At 40.7% G+C, this 22,465-nt stretch overlaps 1 protein-coding gene across 2 annotated transcripts in view; it reads right to left on the reverse strand.

Moving 5' to 3' along the window:
- Positions 1-9,919, reverse strand: part of Rtn3 (reticulon 3) — a 64,166-nt gene extending 54,247 nt beyond the window's left edge. For both annotated transcript variants that reach the window (XM_026414410.2, XM_026414411.2), the window contains exon 1: positions 9,682-9,919. In XM_026414410.2, coding sequence (XP_026270195.1) covers positions 9,682-9,823 — 142 coding nt within the window. In that variant the 5' untranslated portion in view covers positions 9,824-9,919. The remainder of the gene's footprint in view (positions 1-9,681) is intronic.
- Between the last annotated feature and the right edge of the window lie 12,546 nt (positions 9,920-22,465).

The following is a 22,465-nucleotide window of genomic DNA, read 5'->3' on the forward strand; positions in this document are numbered from 1 at the left end:
TCATTTAGCACAATAGTCTCCAGATCTATCCATTTACTGCACTAAATGTTCTTTAACTGAGGTTTACGAATGGATTTCACAGTGGTTCATGAAGCTTATGTAAGTTTATATAATACTATGTATATGAATATTTTTCTAATAAGAACTTTTCCATTCATTTGTTCATTCCATAAAACATTTTATAGCTCAGTTGATAAAGAGTATTTGGCTCGCATGCATAAGGCTCTAGGTTCAATCGCCAGCACCATCAAAAAAAGAAAAATAAGTATCTGAGGGCCTGCTTTTTGTCAGATACAGTTCAACCATAGGTTGCTGAATTAAACAGCAACATTTGGCACTCTGATGAAACATATTGTAGCAGGAAAGACAGACAATAAAATAAACAAATAAGTCAAATACAGTAAGACAGATTATGATGCATGATAAGAAAAATAAAGCAGGGAGGCCTGTAAGGTATTTTTGTTTCCTCTACAATTTAAATAGGGTAATGTATGGTTTGAATAAGAGGTATTACCCCAAAGCCCCTGCAGAAATATTCAGAGCTGAAATGATTAGATTATTATTTTTTTTTTTTAAAGAGAGAGTGAGAGAGAGAGGGGAACAGAGAGAGAGAGAGAATTTTAACATTTATTTATTTTTTCTTAGTTCTTGGCGGACACAACATCTTCGTTTGTATGTGGTGCTGAGGATCGAACCCGGGCCGCATGCACGCTAGGCGAGCACGCTACTGCTTGAGCCACATCCCCAGCCCGAAATGATTAGATTATGATAGCTGTAACCCAATTAGTCCATCCTAGTTTGAATGGACTGACAGCGATAACTGCAGGCAGGGAGAGCATGGTTGGAGGAGGTACATCATCGGGTCTGTATCTGAGGTCCCTTCCTCCAACACCTGCTTCCTTGCTGCCATGAGGGGAGCAGCTTCTCTCCACTACATCCTTATTGCATGGTAGGCTGCCTCACTGTGGGCCCAGAGGAATGGACTGGCCATCTGTGGACTGAGACTTCTGAAACGGTGAGCTCCAAATAAACTTTTCCTCCTCTCAGTTGTTCTTGTAGGGCATTTCAGTCAGTGATAAAAAGCTGACTAAAACAAGTAGCTAAGCAAAGACCTAAAGGAGGTGAGGGGATAATATTGGTGTCTTCCTGTTCAGCTGCTATAACAAAACACCATAAATCTGCTGGTTCATAAACAGAAATCTATTTCTCCTCAGTTCTGGAGGCTGTAAAGCCCAAGATCACGGTGCAGGCATAGATTCAGTGTCTGGTAAAGGGACCTTTCCTGTTCATATGTAGTGGGTGCCTTCTTGCTATATTCTCACATGACAGAAGGGGTGAACTCACTCTCTGGGGTCTTTATTATAAGCACACTTATCCTCAGCACCACATAAAAATAAATAAATAAAGATATTGTGTCAACTACAACTAAAAAATAAATATATATTTTTTAAAAATGCAGTTCTACCACGCGGCCTGCGCAGTGGTTTCATTAATGAGGTTCTAGGCATAAAGTTAGTTAGACGAGATCGAAATAAAAACACAAGACTCAATTACCTTAATTCTATTGCTAGGTCCCAGACGGCTCCCCTCTCTGGTTCGCTCCTCTAGCCGCCCAGCAGGGCAGCAAGGATTACTCAGGGCTAGCAGGAGAGAGAGAGCGAGCACGCCGGGGAGTAGCCTTTTATTAGGGAACCAGAGATTCAGGGGAGAATTCCATCCAATGAAGGTTGAGGGGGGGCTGCACTCCAAGGTCAGGGTCAGCGATTGGGTCCCCGGGGTCAGTGGTCAGGTACACCCCCACACGGATGGGCTCTCTCATCAGGAGAGGGACGGGAAAAACTTCGACATGTGCCAAAGTGCCTCAGACCCTCAACGGGAGGCACCCGATCACGTGTGAGAATGGCTCCCAACATGCAGTTAACTGGAATGGGGGAACAGCATTCCAGATAAACAACAAGTAAGTACCTGAAGTAAGAGGCATTTCTGGTATGAAGAAAAACATGGAGACCAATGTAACCAAAGCCAGGTGAGTAAGGGAAAATTAGGGTCAGATTATGGTATAATAAGCCCTATGAGGATTCTACTATTTACAGGAATGTGACAGGAAGCCACTGGAGCATTCTGCCCTCAAGTGACATGATCTGACTTAAATTTTCACCGATTTATATCAGCTACCACATAAAGAACAGACTGAGAGCAAGGAAGAAAGTACAAAGGCCAGTTAGACAGTAATTGGAGTTACTCAAGAGAGCTGTCATCGTCTGGACCAGGGTAGTAGTCATGGAAGTGAAGGGAACTGGTCAGACTTTGGGTATATTTTGAAGTAAACTCAATAGCATTTGCTGATAACGGTCAAGGATTTGGGCAAAAGATGAACAGGGTGGAATGGCCATTTACTAAGATGAAAACGACTGTAAGAATAGATTTAAAAGGAAAAATCAGAAATTCAGGCTGAGAGACATAGCATTGAAATGCCAAGTAGACTTTGGGGCTGAAGATAAAAATTTGAAAGGCATCAATTTAAAGTGGTACTTTAAACAACAAGGCTGAGTGTCATAAATAGAGAAAAGTTCTGTGAAATGAGTCCTGAGCACTCTAATGTCTATAGGTTTCAAAGATAAAAAAAAAAAAGAATTAGCAATATGAAATCTCTACAATAGAAAATCCATAGAGTCAGAAAGATTAATGGTGGCCAATGGAAAAGGGGAGCGAGAAATGGGGAGTAACTCATAACTCATATGAAGGATGAGGAAAATGTTCTGGAATTAAATAGGCATGATGCTCATACAACCTTGTGCGTAAATTAAAAACCACTTTAAAATGGTGAATCTTGTGTTATATGAAAAAGGCCTAGCAGGGAAACAGAAGAGGAGGAGTCAATGAAAGAGAATGTGTAGTGTCATGGAAGACAAATGACAAAGGCATTTTAGGAAGGAAGGGTGATCAATTATGCTAAAGGTATTGAGAGGACACTAAGAGGCGACTGGGAAGTGACCACTGGCTTTAACAATGTGGAAAATAACTGGCAAACTTAACCAGAGAAGTTTCTACAGAGCAGTAAAGCAAAATTAGGCACCTGGCTTAGGAACCATGGAACCAAAAATTAAGTTAAATTAATTTTTAATTAATCACTGAATTAAAGGGGTGACTGATAACTACCTTCCTCCATATAGTTTGAAACTACAAACTATATACAATATTAAAAAAAAAATTCTTCCTGAAGTTGCAACATGTAAGAGTAACACATCTTACATAAGTAATAGATATGTAGTAAAAGACTTCAATGATGCAATCACAAGCAATACTGGTTATGGCTAAACTTATTAACATACACATCTCTTTTGATATATCAATAATACTTCCTATGATCCAAAATCACTAGAATTAGTAACCCTTCAAATGAATAAAAAGTAAGCCAGTTTTCCTGGGCAACTTCTAAATGAGCTGATTACATAAAATATCAACTTGATAATTTTTATCAAAAAAGTTTTACTATTGAAAAAAATATATTTTCTAAAAGTCTGTATATTTTAGGAGACTAAACACATAACAATAAAACTGAATACAATCCATAAGCTAAGTACATACAATTAATAAATACGTTAATTAGTAATCTTCAATTACTAACATTACAAAACTTATGTGGGACCTTTGTAACTCTGGTCAGAATTGGAAAAACTAAGTTCTAGGACTATAGCTGATCTAAAGAGAAGTGTCCTTCTACAGAACAAACTAACTCTTGGCTCAAACAAAACTGGAAAGCTTAATTTTCCCCTTTCCTTTATGACACGTCACGGATCCCTTTACTACCAGACTTGATCTCAAGTGCTTGTGCACAGAATTAGACAGGTGAGTCTATGTCAAGTCAAACATATAATTCCTCACAGCAGAATTTTTTTAAAAAGCAGTAATATTCATACCACATTGTTTTCATACCATCTCTAAAATATTAAAACAAAAACACTGATGCTATTATCAGCAACATGATAAACAACTCCCCTGGAGATGTCAAATAAGGCCTAAGGTGCACCTGTTAAATATATTGTCAACTAGATGTTTAATCTGATCAGAGTGGTTAAATTACTTGAGAACTTGATTATAAAGTTCTGAAAAGGAAATTTTCATTTCTGGGGAATAAAAATAATCAAGTCAGGGACATTTGTAGACTATACTGACATGACCATCTTTGCTGTCTCTTGTACTCCTGCTTCCACACCGACGGACATTTTATAATATATCATAACTACACTTATTATGGTCAGAATGCTACCGAAAATATTTAGGCATATCGCTGTCATGACAAGCCACATAGGAAATGTCTTAGCTCCTTCCTCTACCTTGTTAACAGGTCACTTAAATGGAAGGGGTTGGCAGTTCTATGATATCAATGTGAGGAATCAGAAGCTGAAACAACTAATTCACTTGGGGGATGAGAAAAAGGTGTAAGAATCTTTTATTGTGAGGAAGATTTGTAATTTCTCACTTGTAATTCAACTGTTATTCTGTATTTATGTGCAAGTAGTTTTAACTTGCAAATATGTCAAATATTAGGTATTGTTACTTAATAAGTCAGAATTTAAAGGTGCACAGCAAATCTGTCACAATGCTGATCTGTATTTTATTCCTTTATATTAACATCATTATCATCATTTGCTACTGGGGATTAAACCAGGAGTGCTCTACCACTGAGCTATACTTCTAGTCTTTTTATTTTTTATTTTGAGACAGGGTATCATAAGTAACTGAGACTGGCCTGGAACTTGCAATCTTCCTGCCTCAGCCTCCCAAGTAGCTGGGATTACAGGCCTGCACCACCATGCCTGGCTAATGCTAGTTATTTACTAAGCATTTGTATGGTCAAAAGTCCTTTACAAGTGTTTAATTTTCATAACAACTATTATCCTCATTAGATACTATTACTCATTTTAAAATTAAGGAAACAGAAGCTCAGGATTTGCACAAGGTCACACAATAAAAAACAAGGAGGTTTGAAATATTGGTGTCCCTGAAGCTCATATGATTGTCACCATAAAATAATGCCACTGATAGTCTGACACAAGTACAAAACAGATGATGTCCATGTTGGACAGATCAGACTTCTTTTAATTTAAGTGTTAAGACTGAAAATACAAACTAGAAGTGTAAAAATGATGCCATAAAAAGAACACAGAATGTGTTTCAAGAGGAAAAAACTGATTAAAGACCCCCCACCATTTTTTAATTGCCCAATTTACTTTGAGGTAATTTCCACAAGCAGATAAATGAAATGTAGCTTTATTTTGGCATCAATGTTGCTAGGGATGTAGTAGCTCAGTGATAGAGCACTTGCCTAGCATTCATGAGGCCCTTGGTTTGATCCACAAAAGAAAACAACTATAATTTCCATGTTAGATAAACAATAAACACTTAAAAAAATTCAGATAATAGACATGTATCTAGACTTGATGTCTAATAAGGGCAACCCTCTTTCTAAAAAGAAAACACTAAATATTTCAGTCTCTCTTATCTGAACCTCAAATTTCTGCCTTTGAAGTCTTTGGTTTCTTTCAAAGGCAGCAATCAGGGGCATCCTGGCCCCGATCTCGTTCTCTAAGCGTACTACACTGGTGGGTGCAAGGTACCATACCAGAAAATGCCATCAATTATTTTCCAAATATATGTAGAAACAAGTACTTCTAAAATACATTATTGGAAGGTCAGTTAAGATAAAATTGTTTTCTGCAGGACACCAAGTGATCACTTACCACCTTTTACTCAAACCAAAAGAAGCTTAATAAAAGAACATGAAGCAGGGCTGACGATGTAACTCAGGGGTGGAATGCTTAACCTAGTGTGTGCAAAGCCCTGGGTTCAATCTCCAGTACCAAAACAAAGAATAACAACAACAACAACAAAAAAGAAGAAACTGACAGCCATGCTTATAGATTTTTTTTTAAACCACCAAGGTAGATTATTTTAAAAGCAAACTTTATCTTATTTTCATTATGGCAAGTCTGAGATATTTTCTCTGTGAGATGAAGATAACTTTGGATAAGGAAGAAGGGTTTTTGCAATTAAGTGATAACTTATGTAAACTTTTATATTGAAGTAGTGACCTGACAAATGAAGATCTTGCATTGAGCACAACAAAATTGTTCTAATGCTTTATAGATAATATTAATATATTTGCTTAAGATTATCTTAAGATAATCTTAAAAAGTTTAAGATTATCTTCTTATTTTTCAGGTTTTCCTTTCCAGCTCATAAATTTGATGATTTATTGAACAAAAACTGATCAAGTACTACTACATTAGTGACAAAATGTCTACAGCAGATCTAAGATATACAAATTCTGTAATAAAGTTTTATTAAGAAACAACTGGTGGGGCTGGGGATGTGGCTCAAGCGGTAGCGCGCTCGCCTGGCATGCGTGCGGCCTGGGTTCGATCCTCAGCACCACATACAAACGAAGATGTTGTGTCCGCCGAGAACTAAGAAAAAATAAATAAATGTTAAAATTCTCTCTCTCTCTCTGTCCCCCTCTCTCTCTCACTCTTTCTAAAAAAAAAAAAAAAAAGAAACAACTGGTGGGGCTGTGGTTGTGGCTCAGTGGTAGAGTGCTTAGCCTAGTATGCACGAGGCACTGAGTTCAATCCTCAGCACCACATAAATGTAAAATAAAGATATTGTGTCCACCTAAAACTTAAGAATAAATATTAAAAAAAAAGAAAAAAACTGGTGATGGGCTGGGGTTGTGTGGCTCAATAGTAGAGCACTCGCCTAGCACGTGTGAGGCCTGGGTTTGATCCTCAGCACCACATAAAAATAAATAAGATAAAGGTATTGTGTCCAACTACAACTAAAAAATAAATATTAAAAAAGGGAAATAATTAGTGAGTACTGAGGCATTTAATACTATTAGAAAAATGTAATACAAATCCATGAATTTAGAATGCCACTTCAGAATATAAATTCCACTACTTTCAGCAAAATGCCTGATTTCACTATCTTCTCTACTGTTATAAAGGGAATAAAAAATAAGGTAGGCTGGGTATGGAGGCACACACCTGTAATCCCAGCAGCTGGGGGAGGCTGAGACAGGAGGATTGAGAGTTCAAAGCTAGCCTCAGCAATGGCAAGGCACTAAGTAACTCAGTGAGACCCTGTCTCTAACAAGATACAAAAGTTGGGCTGGGGATGTGCTTCAGTGGTTGAATGCTCCTGAGTTTAATCCCTGGTTACCTAGCCCCCCAAATAAGATAAAGTCAATACTCAATAAAAATTGTGACTAGGGTAAATAACATCAGAAATCTAAACTAACCAGAACTATTCTATGTTATATCATTAAATTTGTATTGCCAGCCTGGTGTGGTGATGCATGCCTATAATCCCAGCTATTTGGGTGGCTAAGGCAGAAGGATTGCAAGTTCTAGGCCAGTCTGAGTAACTGAATGGGACTCTATCTCAAAATAAAAATTAAAATAGGGCTGGGGAGGTAGCTCAGTAGCAGAGCGTCCCTGAGTTCAATCCCCAATATGGCAAAATAAATAAATCAACAAATAAATAAAACAAAATACATTGTGCATTTGCAAATTAGAGTCCACATATATGAACACATATATATGTGTAGTTGTAGATGAACACAATATCTTTATTTGTTCATTTTTATGTGGTGCTGAAGAGGAAATCCAGTGCCTCATAAGTGCTAGGGAAGCACTCTACCACTGAGCCAAACCCCAGCCCCCAGGGTCTGCTTTTTGGTGGTGGTGTGTTTGTGTCTGTAAATAAAATATTTTTTTGCTTTACTGGCCCAGATCTTTCATAACAGTGTATTAAAAGAATAAAAAAGTTGACTTTCAAATGCTTTCCCCATGTGGCTATACATGTTGGAACACAATTTTAATAGCCTGCCTGCTAACTAGAATGACTCCTCAATATTTAACATCCATTTTCTCTTGAGCACAAAAGGTCATTTCGTAAAACACAGGTCTGAGTCAAAAACTGAAAATCAAGAATAAGCAAAAGGTACCCACAAAAGGGCCAACCAAAGGGGGCTGGGGTTGAGGCTCAGTGGTAGAACTCTTGCCTAGCATGTGTGAGGCACTGAGTTTGATCCTCAGTACCACATAAAAAAATAAATAAATAAACAGAATACAGGTATTGTGTCCATCTACAACTAAAAAAGAAATTCTTAAAAAAAAAAAAAAAGGCCAACCAAATCATAAGCAGTGACAAGTGATTAAAGCCAAAAGACCAAGTTGCTAAGTTATAAGGAAACTGCTGTTCATTTGGACCTTATCCCAGAACACAAAAATTTGGAGGAGAAACGCTGGCAGTTTAAAGAGAACAAGAATTCCAAATCTGCTGGCTCATTCCTTTATCTACAGAAGCCTCTGATACTGTTTCTATGCAAATGACCATAACCTCGCTGGAAAATTTGTGGCACTTCAATTCTCTCTTAAACAGGTGGAAATCTATTGTTAGGAAAACAGAAACGACCAACCTGAGAATCTGCCAAAGGAGACAATGAAGCATTTTAAAATCTCTCAAAAATTCTTCCTCTGGCAACGCCCCTCCCCTCTTTTCTTCCTTTAAGAACCTCCACCTGCCCGTGGTGCATATTCTTCAAGAAGACATCTGCACTGCAGATCTCTGCACGAGGCCAGCCAGCTCCCATCAGCAGGCAGACGCGGATACAATGGAAACTAAAGGAGGCCTGCAGTTTCCCTTCTAGTCCTTCAGAGATGGGAGGAGAAGGGGGTTCACCAGCCCCTGCTTTGTCTGAATTTTCTCCCCTCCCCCCTTTCTGCAGTACACATCCTCTTTTGTCATACTGCGATCAATAACAGCCCAGAGAAAATCTGAAATCAAAACATGTTGATGGCTTGGCATGACTCTATTTATTATTTTCTAGAATATAAACGACTGATTGCGCGTCCCTACCCCCACGCCACGCCAGTGAAGAGCCGGCTGTGTTGCAGATGCAGCCACGGATCCATCTTGGACCATCAGAAGCTCCCTCCCAAATCTTCCCAGAGCTATTCTCATCACGCCTCCTCTACCTTGGAGTCTCAGAAAAATCAGGCCTTTACGTAGAGTCCAGTCGAAAGCAGTAAAGAAAACGGGCGACAACGCTTCCATTAAATTTCCCCATCCTCCCCAGGGGCAAACAAAAATATTTTTTTTGGAAGACTATCAGGCACGTCTGATTATGTCAACACCTGACTGCAAACCTGCAATGCAACCCTTTCGCCACCATCCCTCAAAATCATAACGAACCATTTCTCCCAAGACCCACCTGCCCCAATCCTCTCAACGTCGCTAATCTTACTCCTCGGAATCACCCCGGTCCAGCGGGTGGCTCTGGCCTCCTCCAACACGGCCCAAGCCCCACCTGAGCGACCGTCCGTTTCATCCCAACCTCGCGGGGCGGCTGTTTTCCCACCTGCCGGGTCTCGGCGTGAACGCCCACTCTCCAGACCGTCTTCCCGCCCCCAACCTGTTTTCCTCACACCCCGTTATTTCCTCACCGCCCGAAAGACCTTTCGCTCCCCTCCCCCTTTGCCCATTTTCCAAACGTTTGTCCCCCGGGGTTGAAGCCACCAGCAGCCGAGTGTAACTCGTCCTCTCCGGTCGCTCCCGAAAGCCCCCGGCCCCAGCTCCCCTTCGTCCCCAGGGCGGGGGCTTCCCCGCACGCCTCACCCGCACAAGAGGAGCCGCAGCTTTTCGCCCCCAGGGCGGGGCTGGCTCCCGGGCTCCCTCCACCGCCGGCCGCGGACGGATCGGCCCCGGAGGACGACGAGGAGATGGACGGGGACTGAGTGGCCGCCGACGACTCCGCCATGGCTACGCGAGCAAGGGCGGGAGAGGGGTGAAGAGAGACGTGGGGCGGGAGACAGGGAGGGGAAATAGAATAAGTAGGCAGCAGGCTCTCCGAAGTCCCTTCGCTCAGCCTGTTCCGAAGACAGACTCCGACAGACTGACTGACTGACTCAGCCGAGCACAGCGCGAGGGAGAGCGAGCACGCATGCGCACAAAGAACTCTAGAACGCGCGGCGGGGGCGAGAGGCAACTGCGGAGGCGCGCAGCGGAGCAGTGCGCAGGCGCAAGAACTGTCCCTCGGCGCTCCAAAAGGAAGGAGAGGTAAAACCGACCAAGCGCCAAGCCTCAAGCGGCTGGGGTGGGGCGCGCCTCGAGAGGACGGGACGCAAGAGGCGTGGTCAATCATCAAGCCACGCCCACCACTGCGGCCCTAGGCGTTGGCGCGGACGCTGCGGGGTAGAATTTTTTCACTGCTCTTTATGTGAATGTTTTCGACTGGATGGATTATGTATTTTTATAATAGATATTTCTTTATGCTTCCAGTAGCTGGAAACGATCTTTCCCATAAATTCCCGGAGCCTGATATCTTTTGTGTGATGCATTCCCCCTCAGAATCTGAAGTGAAAACCGCAGGGTAGAGAAGGCCCACTCTGCAAGGTGCTTTATGAATTTCTCTGAATATGTCATAATATCGCCTCACTGTGAGACACAGACAGCCTCATGGTCCCGCTTTTAGTAGGTGGAAAAAGATGTTCTACAGAAGAAAAAACTACTATTCATTCTAATCACATTGCCGTGCAGTCACAGACCCTGCTTCATATTCTTGCCTTGTTGCTGTTCTTGTCCACCTTGAGTCTTAAGGTTGTCTCTTCCTCTAAATAGGCTCTAAGATAGAGAAAATGTATTTTGGAGAAGAAAAAGCTGAACTCATGAAGATAGAAAAGCAAGGAGATAACATCCTGGATGTGATTCTAAGGGACCGGGAGTGGGAAGGTGTTACAAAATGTGTTATTAAAATTTAAGAATAGGGCACAAATACGCATGATTTTTCGTAACCAAAAAAGGGTCCTTAGCAGAAATGTATTTGAAACCAAATATCCAATTATCTTGGATTTGTTTTTTTTTTTTTTCTCCTTTGTTGGCTTGTCAAATTCAAAGCTATCTCCCTACATCTGGACAAAATATTTTAAAGGTGCATAGCCTTTTAAAAAGGGGAATGTATCCTGGAAATAATGAAAGCCAAGGTTGTAGCCTTTGCTATTGCTAAAGCAGGGATCGATGACCCAAAGTGCAATTGCAGGTTCAGCAAATCCTATAAAGATGCAACCTCATGAGTGGGGAGGTTGTCAGCCAGGCTGCTGCGGAGGAGAAAAAGCAATCTGACCAGTGGAAATCTTTTAGAACACAGGCTGTGAACTACATCTGCCCTTGACAGTTTTTAAAGTCACATAAAGCCCAGAAAGTGGGGTGGAAAGAAAAAAAGGAAGAAAGAAAACAACAACAACATCCAAGTGGTTGCAATGCTTTGAGGAAGGCACAGAAGAATATGTCCCAAAATAACTTCCTGACAAATATCTTACCCTGGTGCTCACAGCATCAGCTGATGATGCAGCAAACTGTCCTTAGATGGTAAAGGGAAATAGAAGCCGATGTGATATCCAAGCCAATTATCTACCTATGCTGACAAATGCATAAGTTTTAAAAATCTTTTATTAAGTGTTAGGAAATTATGCTAATACCTAACCCTGACAGTGCTTGCTAGAAACTGGGGCTCCTAGGTGGATAGAAATCTCATTCCTGATAGTCATAATAGAAAATAATCTACCTTATCGATTCATTTCTCCCCTCTGAAGGAGTACCCTAACTACCATTAGGGACAGGGGCCTCTACCACTCTGGCTACTTCAAGTTGGAAAGGGGCATTAGGAGATGCCTGTCAGCGTCCTTTATAGAGGTCAATCTAAGGGGCCCTGGTAGATGAGAGATTTCATTTTGGATATTTATCTGTAGGGCCATCTGTAGTTTGGGCATCAGGCAGTCCAGAGGTCTATGGTGGCAGTGAAGTGAGATACAGGGCAGGGATCATATAGAGTTGCAGGATCCTTAGAGAAGTCCTGTCATTCTCTGGGTTCTGGCTGACCTTGGAGGACAAGGGCCAAATATTGGCTGCTTTTTCCTCAGTCCTTTTACTTCCTTGACCTAGGTCTCCAAGGTTTGGTTTCAAATATCCAGCAGACCAGTTCCACCAGTCTTAAAGTAGGAGTAATAGGTTTTAACTTTGAAGTTTATAATTTTACAGTTACTCTTTCTGTTGAGTTAGGGCGAGTTTCAGTGCTAGAAGTCACCATTATATCCTATCTGTCCTGGAGATGATGGCTTATTGGTCTTAACTTGGGTTGTTTTATTAGAAGTAGTCTCTCTCTCTCTCTTTTTTTTTTTTAGTTGTCAATGGACTTTTATTTATTTATATGTGGTGCCTCACACATGCTAGGTAAGCGCTCTGTCAGTGAGCCACAAACCCAGTCCCAGAAGTAGACTCTTTAAGCACCTCAGAGATCTTTTTTTTTAAACAAGAAGCCTTAGTGGTTAAAGTTGAAGAGGAAGAAGAAAAAGTAGTAATAGTAGAAGAGGGGGCAATGGGAAGAAGAGGAAAAAGTATAAAAAGAAACACATTAAGGGGCTGGGGATATAGCTCAGTTGGTAGAGTGCTTGCCTCACATGCACTAAGCCTTGGGTTCAATCTCCAGCACCACATACACACACACACCAAATAAATAAATAAATAAATAAAATAAAAAATAAAAATAAAAATAAATAAATAAATAAATAAAAAAGAGAAGAAAGAAACATATTAAGGCAGAACTGCTTTCTGGAGAAGGGCCATACACCAGCACAATTCCTAATCCAGAGAAGAAGAAGGAGGAGGACAAGAAAGACAGACGATAATGAGGACTACTGGGAAAGAATCCTAATTCTGTTATTTAGACACATCATGCTTAAGATTCAGTTGGGAGTACCAGACATGCTCTCTAAAATAATCAAAGGGAGATTGAATGAAACAGTGGTTAATCATCTATAGCTTTTCAAACTTTTTGTGTCTTGACATTATATCATCATTTCTTAGAGTCTTTGAAAATAAATATATTTTCTTTGTATTGGTAACAAAACAAAGCAAAACAAAAGAAGCATTTGTGCTAAGTCCAACTCCTGAGGCTGTTTTTTCTCTTTCCTGCTATGCCAACTTCCCTGAGACTGATATTTCCTTGGGATATTTGTTCATGTGATTTATTTCATAGATGTTTACTGATCACCTGTTAGTGTGACACTATCCTGGGATCTTTGTAGGGACCCCAAACTATGTTTATCCAGTCTTCAATGAGCTAACAAGCTAGGGCATAGAACATACATAAAGTTAAATAATACCAGTTAAATAGCAACCAACACCAACCCTAAACAACACAAAGCCATAGTGCTTCGATCAGGTGGCAAGTGGACTGTATGAATTTAACATAGAGAAGGGCTGGGGATGTAGCTCAGTAGAGTGGTGCTTGCCTTTTATGTGCAAGGCCCTGGATTGGATCCCTACCATTTCAAGGTGGGGGGGTGGGAGACAGGAAGTCAGGTATGCAGACAGACAGACACACCCTGTGGAATGGCAGTTTAGAAAGGGTTTATGAAAAAGTCCAAAGTTGGATAGGAGTTTAGAGTTGTAAGAATGTCATTAAAGGCCCAGAAGGATGGTTTGAAGCAAACATAGGGTTGCTTTTGTGCATGCATACAAAAAGGCACCCTTCTGGGCAGACAAATCACATAAAAGAACCATTTCCTCCCAGTACAGCCCACAGTGCAGTTCCATGCTTACTTGCTCAACAGAACATGGCCCAGATTTGATCCCCTCTTGCCCCTCCCCTGTATGACTGCCATGATGGATATACAGACTGCACAACCACACATGGTAGCTGGAGGCTCAGAAGTGTGATGTGTGTGAGATCTTTTGAGTGCTGGGTCAAGATATAAAGGGGGAAGATATTTTTGGACCAGAGTTTGGAGAAGCAATAGTATTTCACTAAAGAATTGAGGCTTTTCCAGGCACAGTGGGGTATGGTGAGGCATTCTATGGCTGCAATCCCAGCTCCTCAGGAGGATCCATCACAAGTTCCAGGCCAGCCTCACTAACTAAGTGAGGCCCTAAGCAACTTAGCAAGACCATCTCTCAAAACAAAAACAAAGAAACAAACAAACCACAAGACTTTGTCTTAAGGCTTAAGGCCAATGGGGATTCAGTGAAAGTTTTGGGACAGGGAATGGCTCAGATGAGTTTTTCTTTTTTTTTTAGTTGCTGATGGACCTTTATTTTATTTATTTGTAAGTGGTGCTGAAAATTGAACCCAGTGCCTCACACATGCTATGCAAGTGCTCTTCCACAGAGTTACATCCCAACCCTCTATTTTTTTTGTTAATAAATATATATTTTTTAGTTGTCGATGAGTCTTTAGGTATGTATGTATGTATGTATGTACTTACTTATATGCAGTACTGAGAATCAAACCCAGTGCCTCACACATGCTAGTCAAGTGCTCTACCACTGAGCTACAACCCCAGCCCCCTCAGATGAAATTTTTTGAGAGTGAGAGTGTGAGAGTGTGTGTGTGTGTGAGTGTGTGTGTGTGTGTGTGTGTGTGTGTGAGAGAGAGAGAGAGAGAGAGAGAGAGAGAGAGAGAGAGAGAGAGAGGGAGAGAATTTTAATATTTTTTAGTTTTCGGCGGACACAACATCTTTGTATGTGGTGCTGAGGATCGAGCCCAGTGCCTCACGCATACTAGGCGAGTACTCTACCACACCCAGCCCCTCAGATGAATTTTTGACAATTATTTTTTTCTTCTTCTTTTTTTATTCAGACATTTGTACATCTTTATACCCTAATTCAATACATTCATACATTATGTAATGGACAAATCTCAGTATTACGTACTTCCATCTCCTCAAACATTATTCATCTACATCTCTTGGGAATTTTGCTCCCTTCTAATTATTTTGAAACATAGTGCAGATTATTTTAACCAATAGTTACCCTACTATGCTACAGAAAACCAAAACTTATGCCTCCTTGCTGCATGTTGATGCCCCCTGTGTAACTTCTTTCTATCCCTTCTCCCTCCCACCCTTTCCAGTCTCTAGTGACCATTACTCTACTTGGTTCTTTTTTAGTGGGGAGGGGAGTACCAGGGATTGAACTCAGGGGCACTTGATCACTGAGCCTCATTCCCAGACCTATTTATTTAGAGACAGGGTCTCACTGAGCTGCTTAGCACCTTGCCTTTGCTGAGACAGGCTTTGAACTCGTGATCCTCCTGTCTCATCCACTTGGTTCTTCTGTGAGATGGGCTTTTTAGTTTCTACAAATGAGTGAGAACATGTGATTTTTTTTTTTCTGAGTCTGAGCTATTTCACATCATGACCTCCAATTCCATCCAAATTATTGCCAATAACAGGATTTAATTCTATTTTATAGCTGAATAATACTCCATTGTGTATATATACATTATTTTCCTCATTTCCTTCCCAACTTTCCATCTGTTGATGGACATCTTGCTTGATTCTACATCTTAACTACTGAAAATAATGCTTCAGAAAACATGGGAGTGGAGATGTCTCTTCAATACACTGATTTCATCTCCTTTGGATGTATACCCAGTAGTGAGATTGCTGGATCTTATGGTAGTTCTACTTTTAGTTTTAATAGGAATCTCTGTACTGTTTTCCATATGGATATACCAGTATATATTCCTACCAATTGTGTATAAGAATTCTCCTTGGGCTGGGGATGCAGCTCCATTAGAAGACTGCCCGCCTTATATCAGAGAGCTCTGGGTTCAATCCCCAGCACCCAAAAAAAAAAAAAAAAAAAAAAAAAAAAAAAACTCCTTTTATCTGAATCATTATCAGTCTGTCATTTTTTTTTTTTGTCTTTTTTGATAATAGCCATTCTAACTAGGGTAAAATGACATCTCATTGTGGTTTTTGATTTGTGCTTTCCTAATGATTAGTGACATTGAACATTTTTTTCATTTGTAAGCCATTTGTATGTCTTCTCTTGAGAAGCCCCTATTCAGATCTTTAGCCCATTTTTTACTTGGATCATTTGCATTTTTGTGTATTTAATTTTTTGACTTTCTGATATATTCTGGATATTAATCCTTTGTCAGATGAATAGTATGCAAAAATATTTTCCATTCTGTAGGTTATCTCTTAACTGTTGATTGTTTCCTTTGCTGTGCAGAAAGTTCTTTCTTTGATATGATTCCATTTGTCTATTTTCACTTTTGTTTCCTATACCTTTAGGGTCCTATCCAAAAAAATCTTTGCCTACACCAATGTCCTAAAGTGTTTCCTCTATGTTTTCTTGTTGCAAATTCTTAGTTAGATTCAGGTTTTACCTTTAGGTTTTTGATCCATTTTGAGTTGATTTTTGTATATAGTGAGAGGAAGGGACCTAGTTTTATTCTTCTGCTGTGTGCATTATCCAATTGTTCCAGCACAATGTTAAAGAGATTATTCTGACTATAGTGTAAGTTCAGATGAAATTTTAAAGAACTCACTGGAACATAGGCATTTCCTAAGAGTTCCACCAAGCAACTTTTACTGCTGAGGTTAGACCTCTTCTTTCCCGTCCCTGTCTTATGGGAGTATTACCACCAGTAATTTCCCATCTCAAAAGAGGTGTGGGGCGCACACCTGTAATCCTGGTGATTTGGGAGGCTAAGGCAGTAGGATCACAAGTTCAAAGCCAGCTTCAGCAATTTAACAAGAATCTCAGCAATTTAGTGCAAAAATAAAATATACAGTAAAATACTGATAAATATACTTTCTCAAAATAAAAAATAAAAAGTACTGGGGATGTAGCTCTGTGGTAAAGCAGTCTCAGTCTTCCCCTGCCCCAAATTCCCATCTCAGCTTCTTCTCCTTCTCCTTCTTCATGCTGGAAATTGAACGCATATCCTTGAGCATGCTGAGCATGTACTTTACCACTGAGCTACACTCCCACCTCTCCTTATTTTTTTTTTCTTGAATATCAGGACAAGATATACTTCAATTTTAAAATGTTGAATTGTCTGTGGATGTATCTCAGTGGTAAAGTGAATGTCTAATATGCACGTGAGGCCCTGGGTTCAGTCCTGAGCACCCCCAACACCTGAAAATAAATAAAATTGAAAAATTTAAATAAATTCATGTTATTCTCATGTGTGCACAAGGTCCTGGACTTGATTCCCAGCACTGCAAGGAAAAAAAAAGAAAAAAGATACACATAATCATGCATTGTTTTGTTTTGGGTACTGGGGATCGAACCCAGGTGTACATTACCACTGAGCTACATCTCCACCAGCTCTTCTTATTTTGAGACATGGTCTACTAAGTAGCTTAAGGCCTTATTAAGTTGCTGAGGCTGGCCTGGAACTTGTGATCCCCTTGCTCAGCCTCCTGAGTCTCTGGGATTATAGGTATGCAGCAGTGCACTTGGCTTCTTTAAAAATTATTATTTTTTTAATTCTGAGAAAGGGCCTTTTTAAGTTGCTGAGGTTGGTCTTGAATTTGTTTTTTTTTTTTTTAAAGAGAGAGTGAGAGAGGAGAGAGAAAGAGAGAGAATTTTTAATATTTATTTTTTAGTTCTCGGCAGACACAACATCTTTGTCGGTATGTGGTGCTGAGGATCGAACCCGGGCCACACGCATGCCAGGCGAGCGCGCTACCGCTTGAGCCACATCCCCAGCCCCTGGTCTTGAATTTGTGATGCTCCTACCTCAGCCTCCCTGGGATTACCAGCCTGCTCAGATGTATGCTCAGTCATGATTTCTTAGACAGGGATACCTTCTGAGAGCTGCATCATTAGTCAATATCATTCTCAGCCATCCTGTGGAAATATCAGAGTACACTGTCATAAACCTACATGGTATATTCTCTGTGGCCCCTTGATGCAATCAAAATGTGGTAAACACAAGATGTGTGAAGGTGCTGCAGGTATAACAAGGCATATTGTTTTATAGTAAACTTTTTGCTTCATAAGTAGTAGGAATGCATGGTATAATACTGATAAAATACAGTATAGTAAATATGTAAACCAGCCACATAATTGTTTATTGTCATTATCCAGTATTATGTACTGCATGTACTTGTATGTACTCTGCTTTTATATGATTGGCAGCCAGTAGGTTTCTTTACATCAGTATCTCCATGAGTAGTGCATTGCCCCCAAATGTTAGGAAGGCTACCAATATCACTGACTAATAGGGATTTTTCAGCTTCATTATGGGATCATTGTGGTATATGCAGTCTGTCATAGGCCAAAATTTCATCATGTGGTACATAACTGTACTGTAAATTTTTCTTTTATCTCTAACCTTCTCCATTCTACACACATATAATCACTGTTAGAATATTCCAGTGGCAAACTCAAGCAAAGGTGAATATAGCAAATATGTATCCTCATCTACTCTATCATAAAGGATAGCATGATACACACATTGTTGTGTACATTCCTTTATTTCCTTCTAGTGATCTTTTAGTTTTTTGTTGTTGTTGTACTAGGGAACTCAGGGGTGCTTAACCACTGAGTCACATCACCAGCCCTCTTTTTATATTTTATTTAGAGACAAGGTCTCACTAAATTGCTTAGGGCTTCGATAAGTTCCTTAGGCTGGCTTTGAACTTGTGATCCTACTGCCTCAGCCTCCTGAGCTGCTGGGATTACAGATGAGTGACACTGCAGCTGGTTCTTTCAGCCATCTTTATGAAGAGTCAGACAGCTGTATTGTTGACTGAAATACTAATAATGAAGCAGCTGAAAAGGTCTTAAGCTTTTACAATGTTACCATATTTACATCCTAATATTCAACGTTTTTAAAAATTTTTTTTAGTAGTAGGTGGACAGTAGTTGGAGACAATGCCTTTATTTTATTTATTTTTATGTGGTGCTGAGAATTGAACCCAGTGTCTCACATGTGCTAGATGAGTGCTCTACCACTAAGCCACAACCTCAGCCCCATATTCAATGTTTTTAAAAATTGTTTTTAGTTCTAGATGGACATAACACCCTTATTTTACTGATTTTTTTTAATGTGGTACTGAAGATTGAACCCAGTGCCTCACACATGCTAGTTCTACCATTGAGTGAAGCCTCAGCTCATAATATTCAACTTTAAAATTTCACTTTTATAAGAAATGGGGTCTTGGGCTGGGGTTGTGGCTCAGTGGTAGAGCACTGATCTAGCATGTGTGAGGCCCTGGGTTCCATCCTCAGCACCACATAAAAATAAATAAAATTAAAGGTATTATGTCCAACTACAATTAAAAATAATTTTTTTTTAAAAAAGAAGGGAATGGGGTCTCAGTAGGATGTCCAGGCTGCCCCCAAACTCCTGGACTCAAGGGAGTCTCCTGCCTTAACCTCTTTAGTACCTGGTACTATAGGTGTATAACACTGTTCCTGATTTATGATTACTTTTTGTGATTCTGGGGATTGAACTCAAGACTTTGCACATGTTAATCATGTACTTTACCAAGGAGCTACATCCTCAGCCCAGGGACAGATATTTAAACGATGTCCCGGGATGTAGCATTCCAACCTGTCCCTTCCAAATTTCTTAACTATTGACCCTTGCTGAACTTGGCGGCTCACACCTGCAATACGAGAAATTTGGGAGGCTGAATCAGTAGAATTGCAAATTTGAGGCCAGCCTCTGCAAATTAGTGATAACCTGTCTCAAATAAAAAATAAAATGACTGGGGATGTGGCTCAGCAGTTAACCTGGTACCAAAAATCAATCAATCAGTCAATCGATAGCTCCTGCAATAAATGTCAGGAGTCTGAACTATGTCACAGTATAGTCACAGGAGTGATATTTACTTGGCTGTTTATCCCATAAGACTGTGATTTTCTGGAGGACAAGAATGTGTCTTATGCATCATTATTGCCTATAAGAGTGCCTGAAACATAACGAAGCCCTATTTTTGTAAAGTTTTGAAACCTGAATCACAGTGGATATCTTTGTAGAAAACAATTTTACTATTTTTGTGCTTCATATACTTGAGTATTTTGAGTATTTACGACTTTGCTTTTGCTTTTCCAGAATGAATATGATGACTACCACTTTTTAAGTACTAACTACACATTCATTAGTCATCATTTTCAAACATATCTCATTTAACCTACTACTGTGTGGGTACTGGAATTATTTTGTGGGTGATGAAAGTTTCAGAGAAGTTAAGGAACTCACCCAAGTTTGTACAGCTAGTGAGCATCAAAGCCAAAATTCAAAGCCAGTGGCCTTAACTATTCAAACATTATCTACCCATTGCCTACTTCTAGAAATGCAGAAGGAAAGCTCAACCTCTGTTCATACCCTGTGTCTCAATTCAGAGTAAGATTGCTGAAGGCTGGCTGTATATCAGTATCATCAAATTCAGCATTTCAGTCCATTGTTTTAATGACCCTGGATATTTGAGACTAAAACAACAAAATACATTTCTCATGTATAGGGGCTGCTTTCTATGCTGTGACTAATCCTAAACTCCACCTATAATTTATACTGTGTTGTTTCAAATTCTAATAGTGTTTACAAGGTATGAGGAAGGTTGATGTGTTCACATTTGACCTTGATGATGTTGTCTTGAGACAGATAATGCTTGCATTTGCTACTTGCTTCCTGACAGGATAGACTTCAATGCATCTTTATTGAGAATCCTTAAAATAGTATAGTTTTTTTTTTTTTTTGGTTCAATAGCGAAAGTTAGGTATTGAATATTAAAGGAGCCATAAAGTTAGTGAGCAGCATTAGTTGTAACATATACCTTCTTCAATGAAGACTTAAATCTCTACTCTCTGCCAGATCTGTGTGAGGGGTTGGGGATATACCAGAGAACAAAAGAGATAAAAATTCCTCTGCATAAGAATTTCTATTATAGTGGAAAGCACAAAATGAAATGTAAAATGTAGGTCAGATGATAAAAAGTCTTATGGACAAATGTAATGAATGCAGTAAGGGGAATAGAGAATACTGGGATGTATGTGCAATTTACACTTTTTACACAGTGTGTTGCAATTATGACAAATCATTGGCTTTTGGCCCTTCCTTTCTGAGTATGACACACACTGCCCTGCATTTGTGTTAACATCCTGTTGGTTCAAATTTCCAAACATCATGTGAAACTTCAGTAATTCTTGTTCTGAAGTTCATTTCTACTTTCTTGGTGATCCAAGTTGGACTAGATAAAATCTAGACTTAAATCTAAAGGCTAGAAGAAGGCATTCCAACAATCTTGAGAATTTGGGAAGAATTAGAAGGGGTAGGGGAAAAGTCAAAACAGGACTTCTTTAGTTAGGATAAGATAGGATAAGATAGACCTTTACCTCTTCACCTCTGGCCTAATTACTCAGGAAGTAGAAAACAGCTCAAGGGCTTGGCAGAGCCTAGAAGCAGGTGGAAGGAGATCCTGGGTAGATTATAACAGTTGAAGCAGAAGAAGGAAGACAGTGCAATTATATATTGAATGAATGGGACAATGGTGGCCGTGGGGGCGGGGATGAATACTTTAGCTTCTCATAAACTCCATCAGTTATCTTGCCCCTCCTCCCCCCAAAGACAAAAAACAACAAACAAACAACCCCTCCCCCCAAACCAAACTATTCTTCAATTGTGGCTAACGGTTTTTTTTGAATCACGATGTCAGATATTGAAAAAGCATTTTGGGGGCTGGGGCTGAAGCTCAGTGGTAAAGCGCTCGCCTCGCTTGTGTGAGGCACTGGGTTCGGTCCTCAGCACCACATAATAATAAAGAAAGATACTGTGTGTTCATCTACAACTAAAATAATAATAAAAAAAAGCAATTTCGGAGAACCTCGTATTGTACTGATCTACCATACAGTTCAAGTGTGCTTGGAAAGGCAGCTTCTACCCATGATCCTGTAAGCTGGACAAGGCGGTGGCAGACAGACGTTAGAGCGGTGACGGTGCACATCTGGCGACTAGAAAAGCGGGTGGCGATGATAATGGTGGTAATTAAGTCATGGCTTCCTCTCCTTGTGAAGTCAAAATTATTAAAAACTCAACCTCAACGACGTTCACGTCATATGGCGTTGAGGCTTCTCTTCTGCGGTGCATCTGGGGGCCCCGCCAGTGTTAAACCCCAAAATTATACCAGGGCCCAAGGCGTGACCCTCAAGGCCGCCGCCCAGGGTCTGGTCTCCCGGCGGGGCTCGCAGGCGGCCCCGGCCTCCCCGCACGGCCTGCTGGGAATTGTAGTTCAGTCGCCCCGCCTCTCTCCTCGGCTTCCTCTTGGCCCCGGATGAGTGAGCAGAATGGGGACCGCGGGCCGGACCCAGAGAGCGCGGGACCACAATTTCCAACCGACCGAAGCTTCGAGCACGCAGTCGCAGGTAGTCGGCGGCGCGCTCCGCGTTCCCGCGCACGCGCACACAGGCCGGGAGGTGGCGGGATTCGGCCGCGTGCGCTTTCCCGCCCGGGCTCGCCACGCCTCCGGCTGCGCGTCGGGCATCGCCCACACGCTCTGTGTTGGCTTCCTCGCGCCTCCACGCGCCCCTCCTTCACCTCAGTTTTCTTCTAGAGCCCAGGCCCCGCCCGTATCCCGCCTACCGGGCCTGGTTCGCCCGG

The sequence above is a fragment of the Urocitellus parryii genome, chromosome 4 (genome assembly GCF_045843805.1).
Source record: "Urocitellus parryii isolate mUroPar1 chromosome 4, mUroPar1.hap1, whole genome shotgun sequence".
NCBI classification, from domain to species: Eukaryota; Metazoa; Chordata; class Mammalia; order Rodentia; family Sciuridae; genus Urocitellus; species Urocitellus parryii.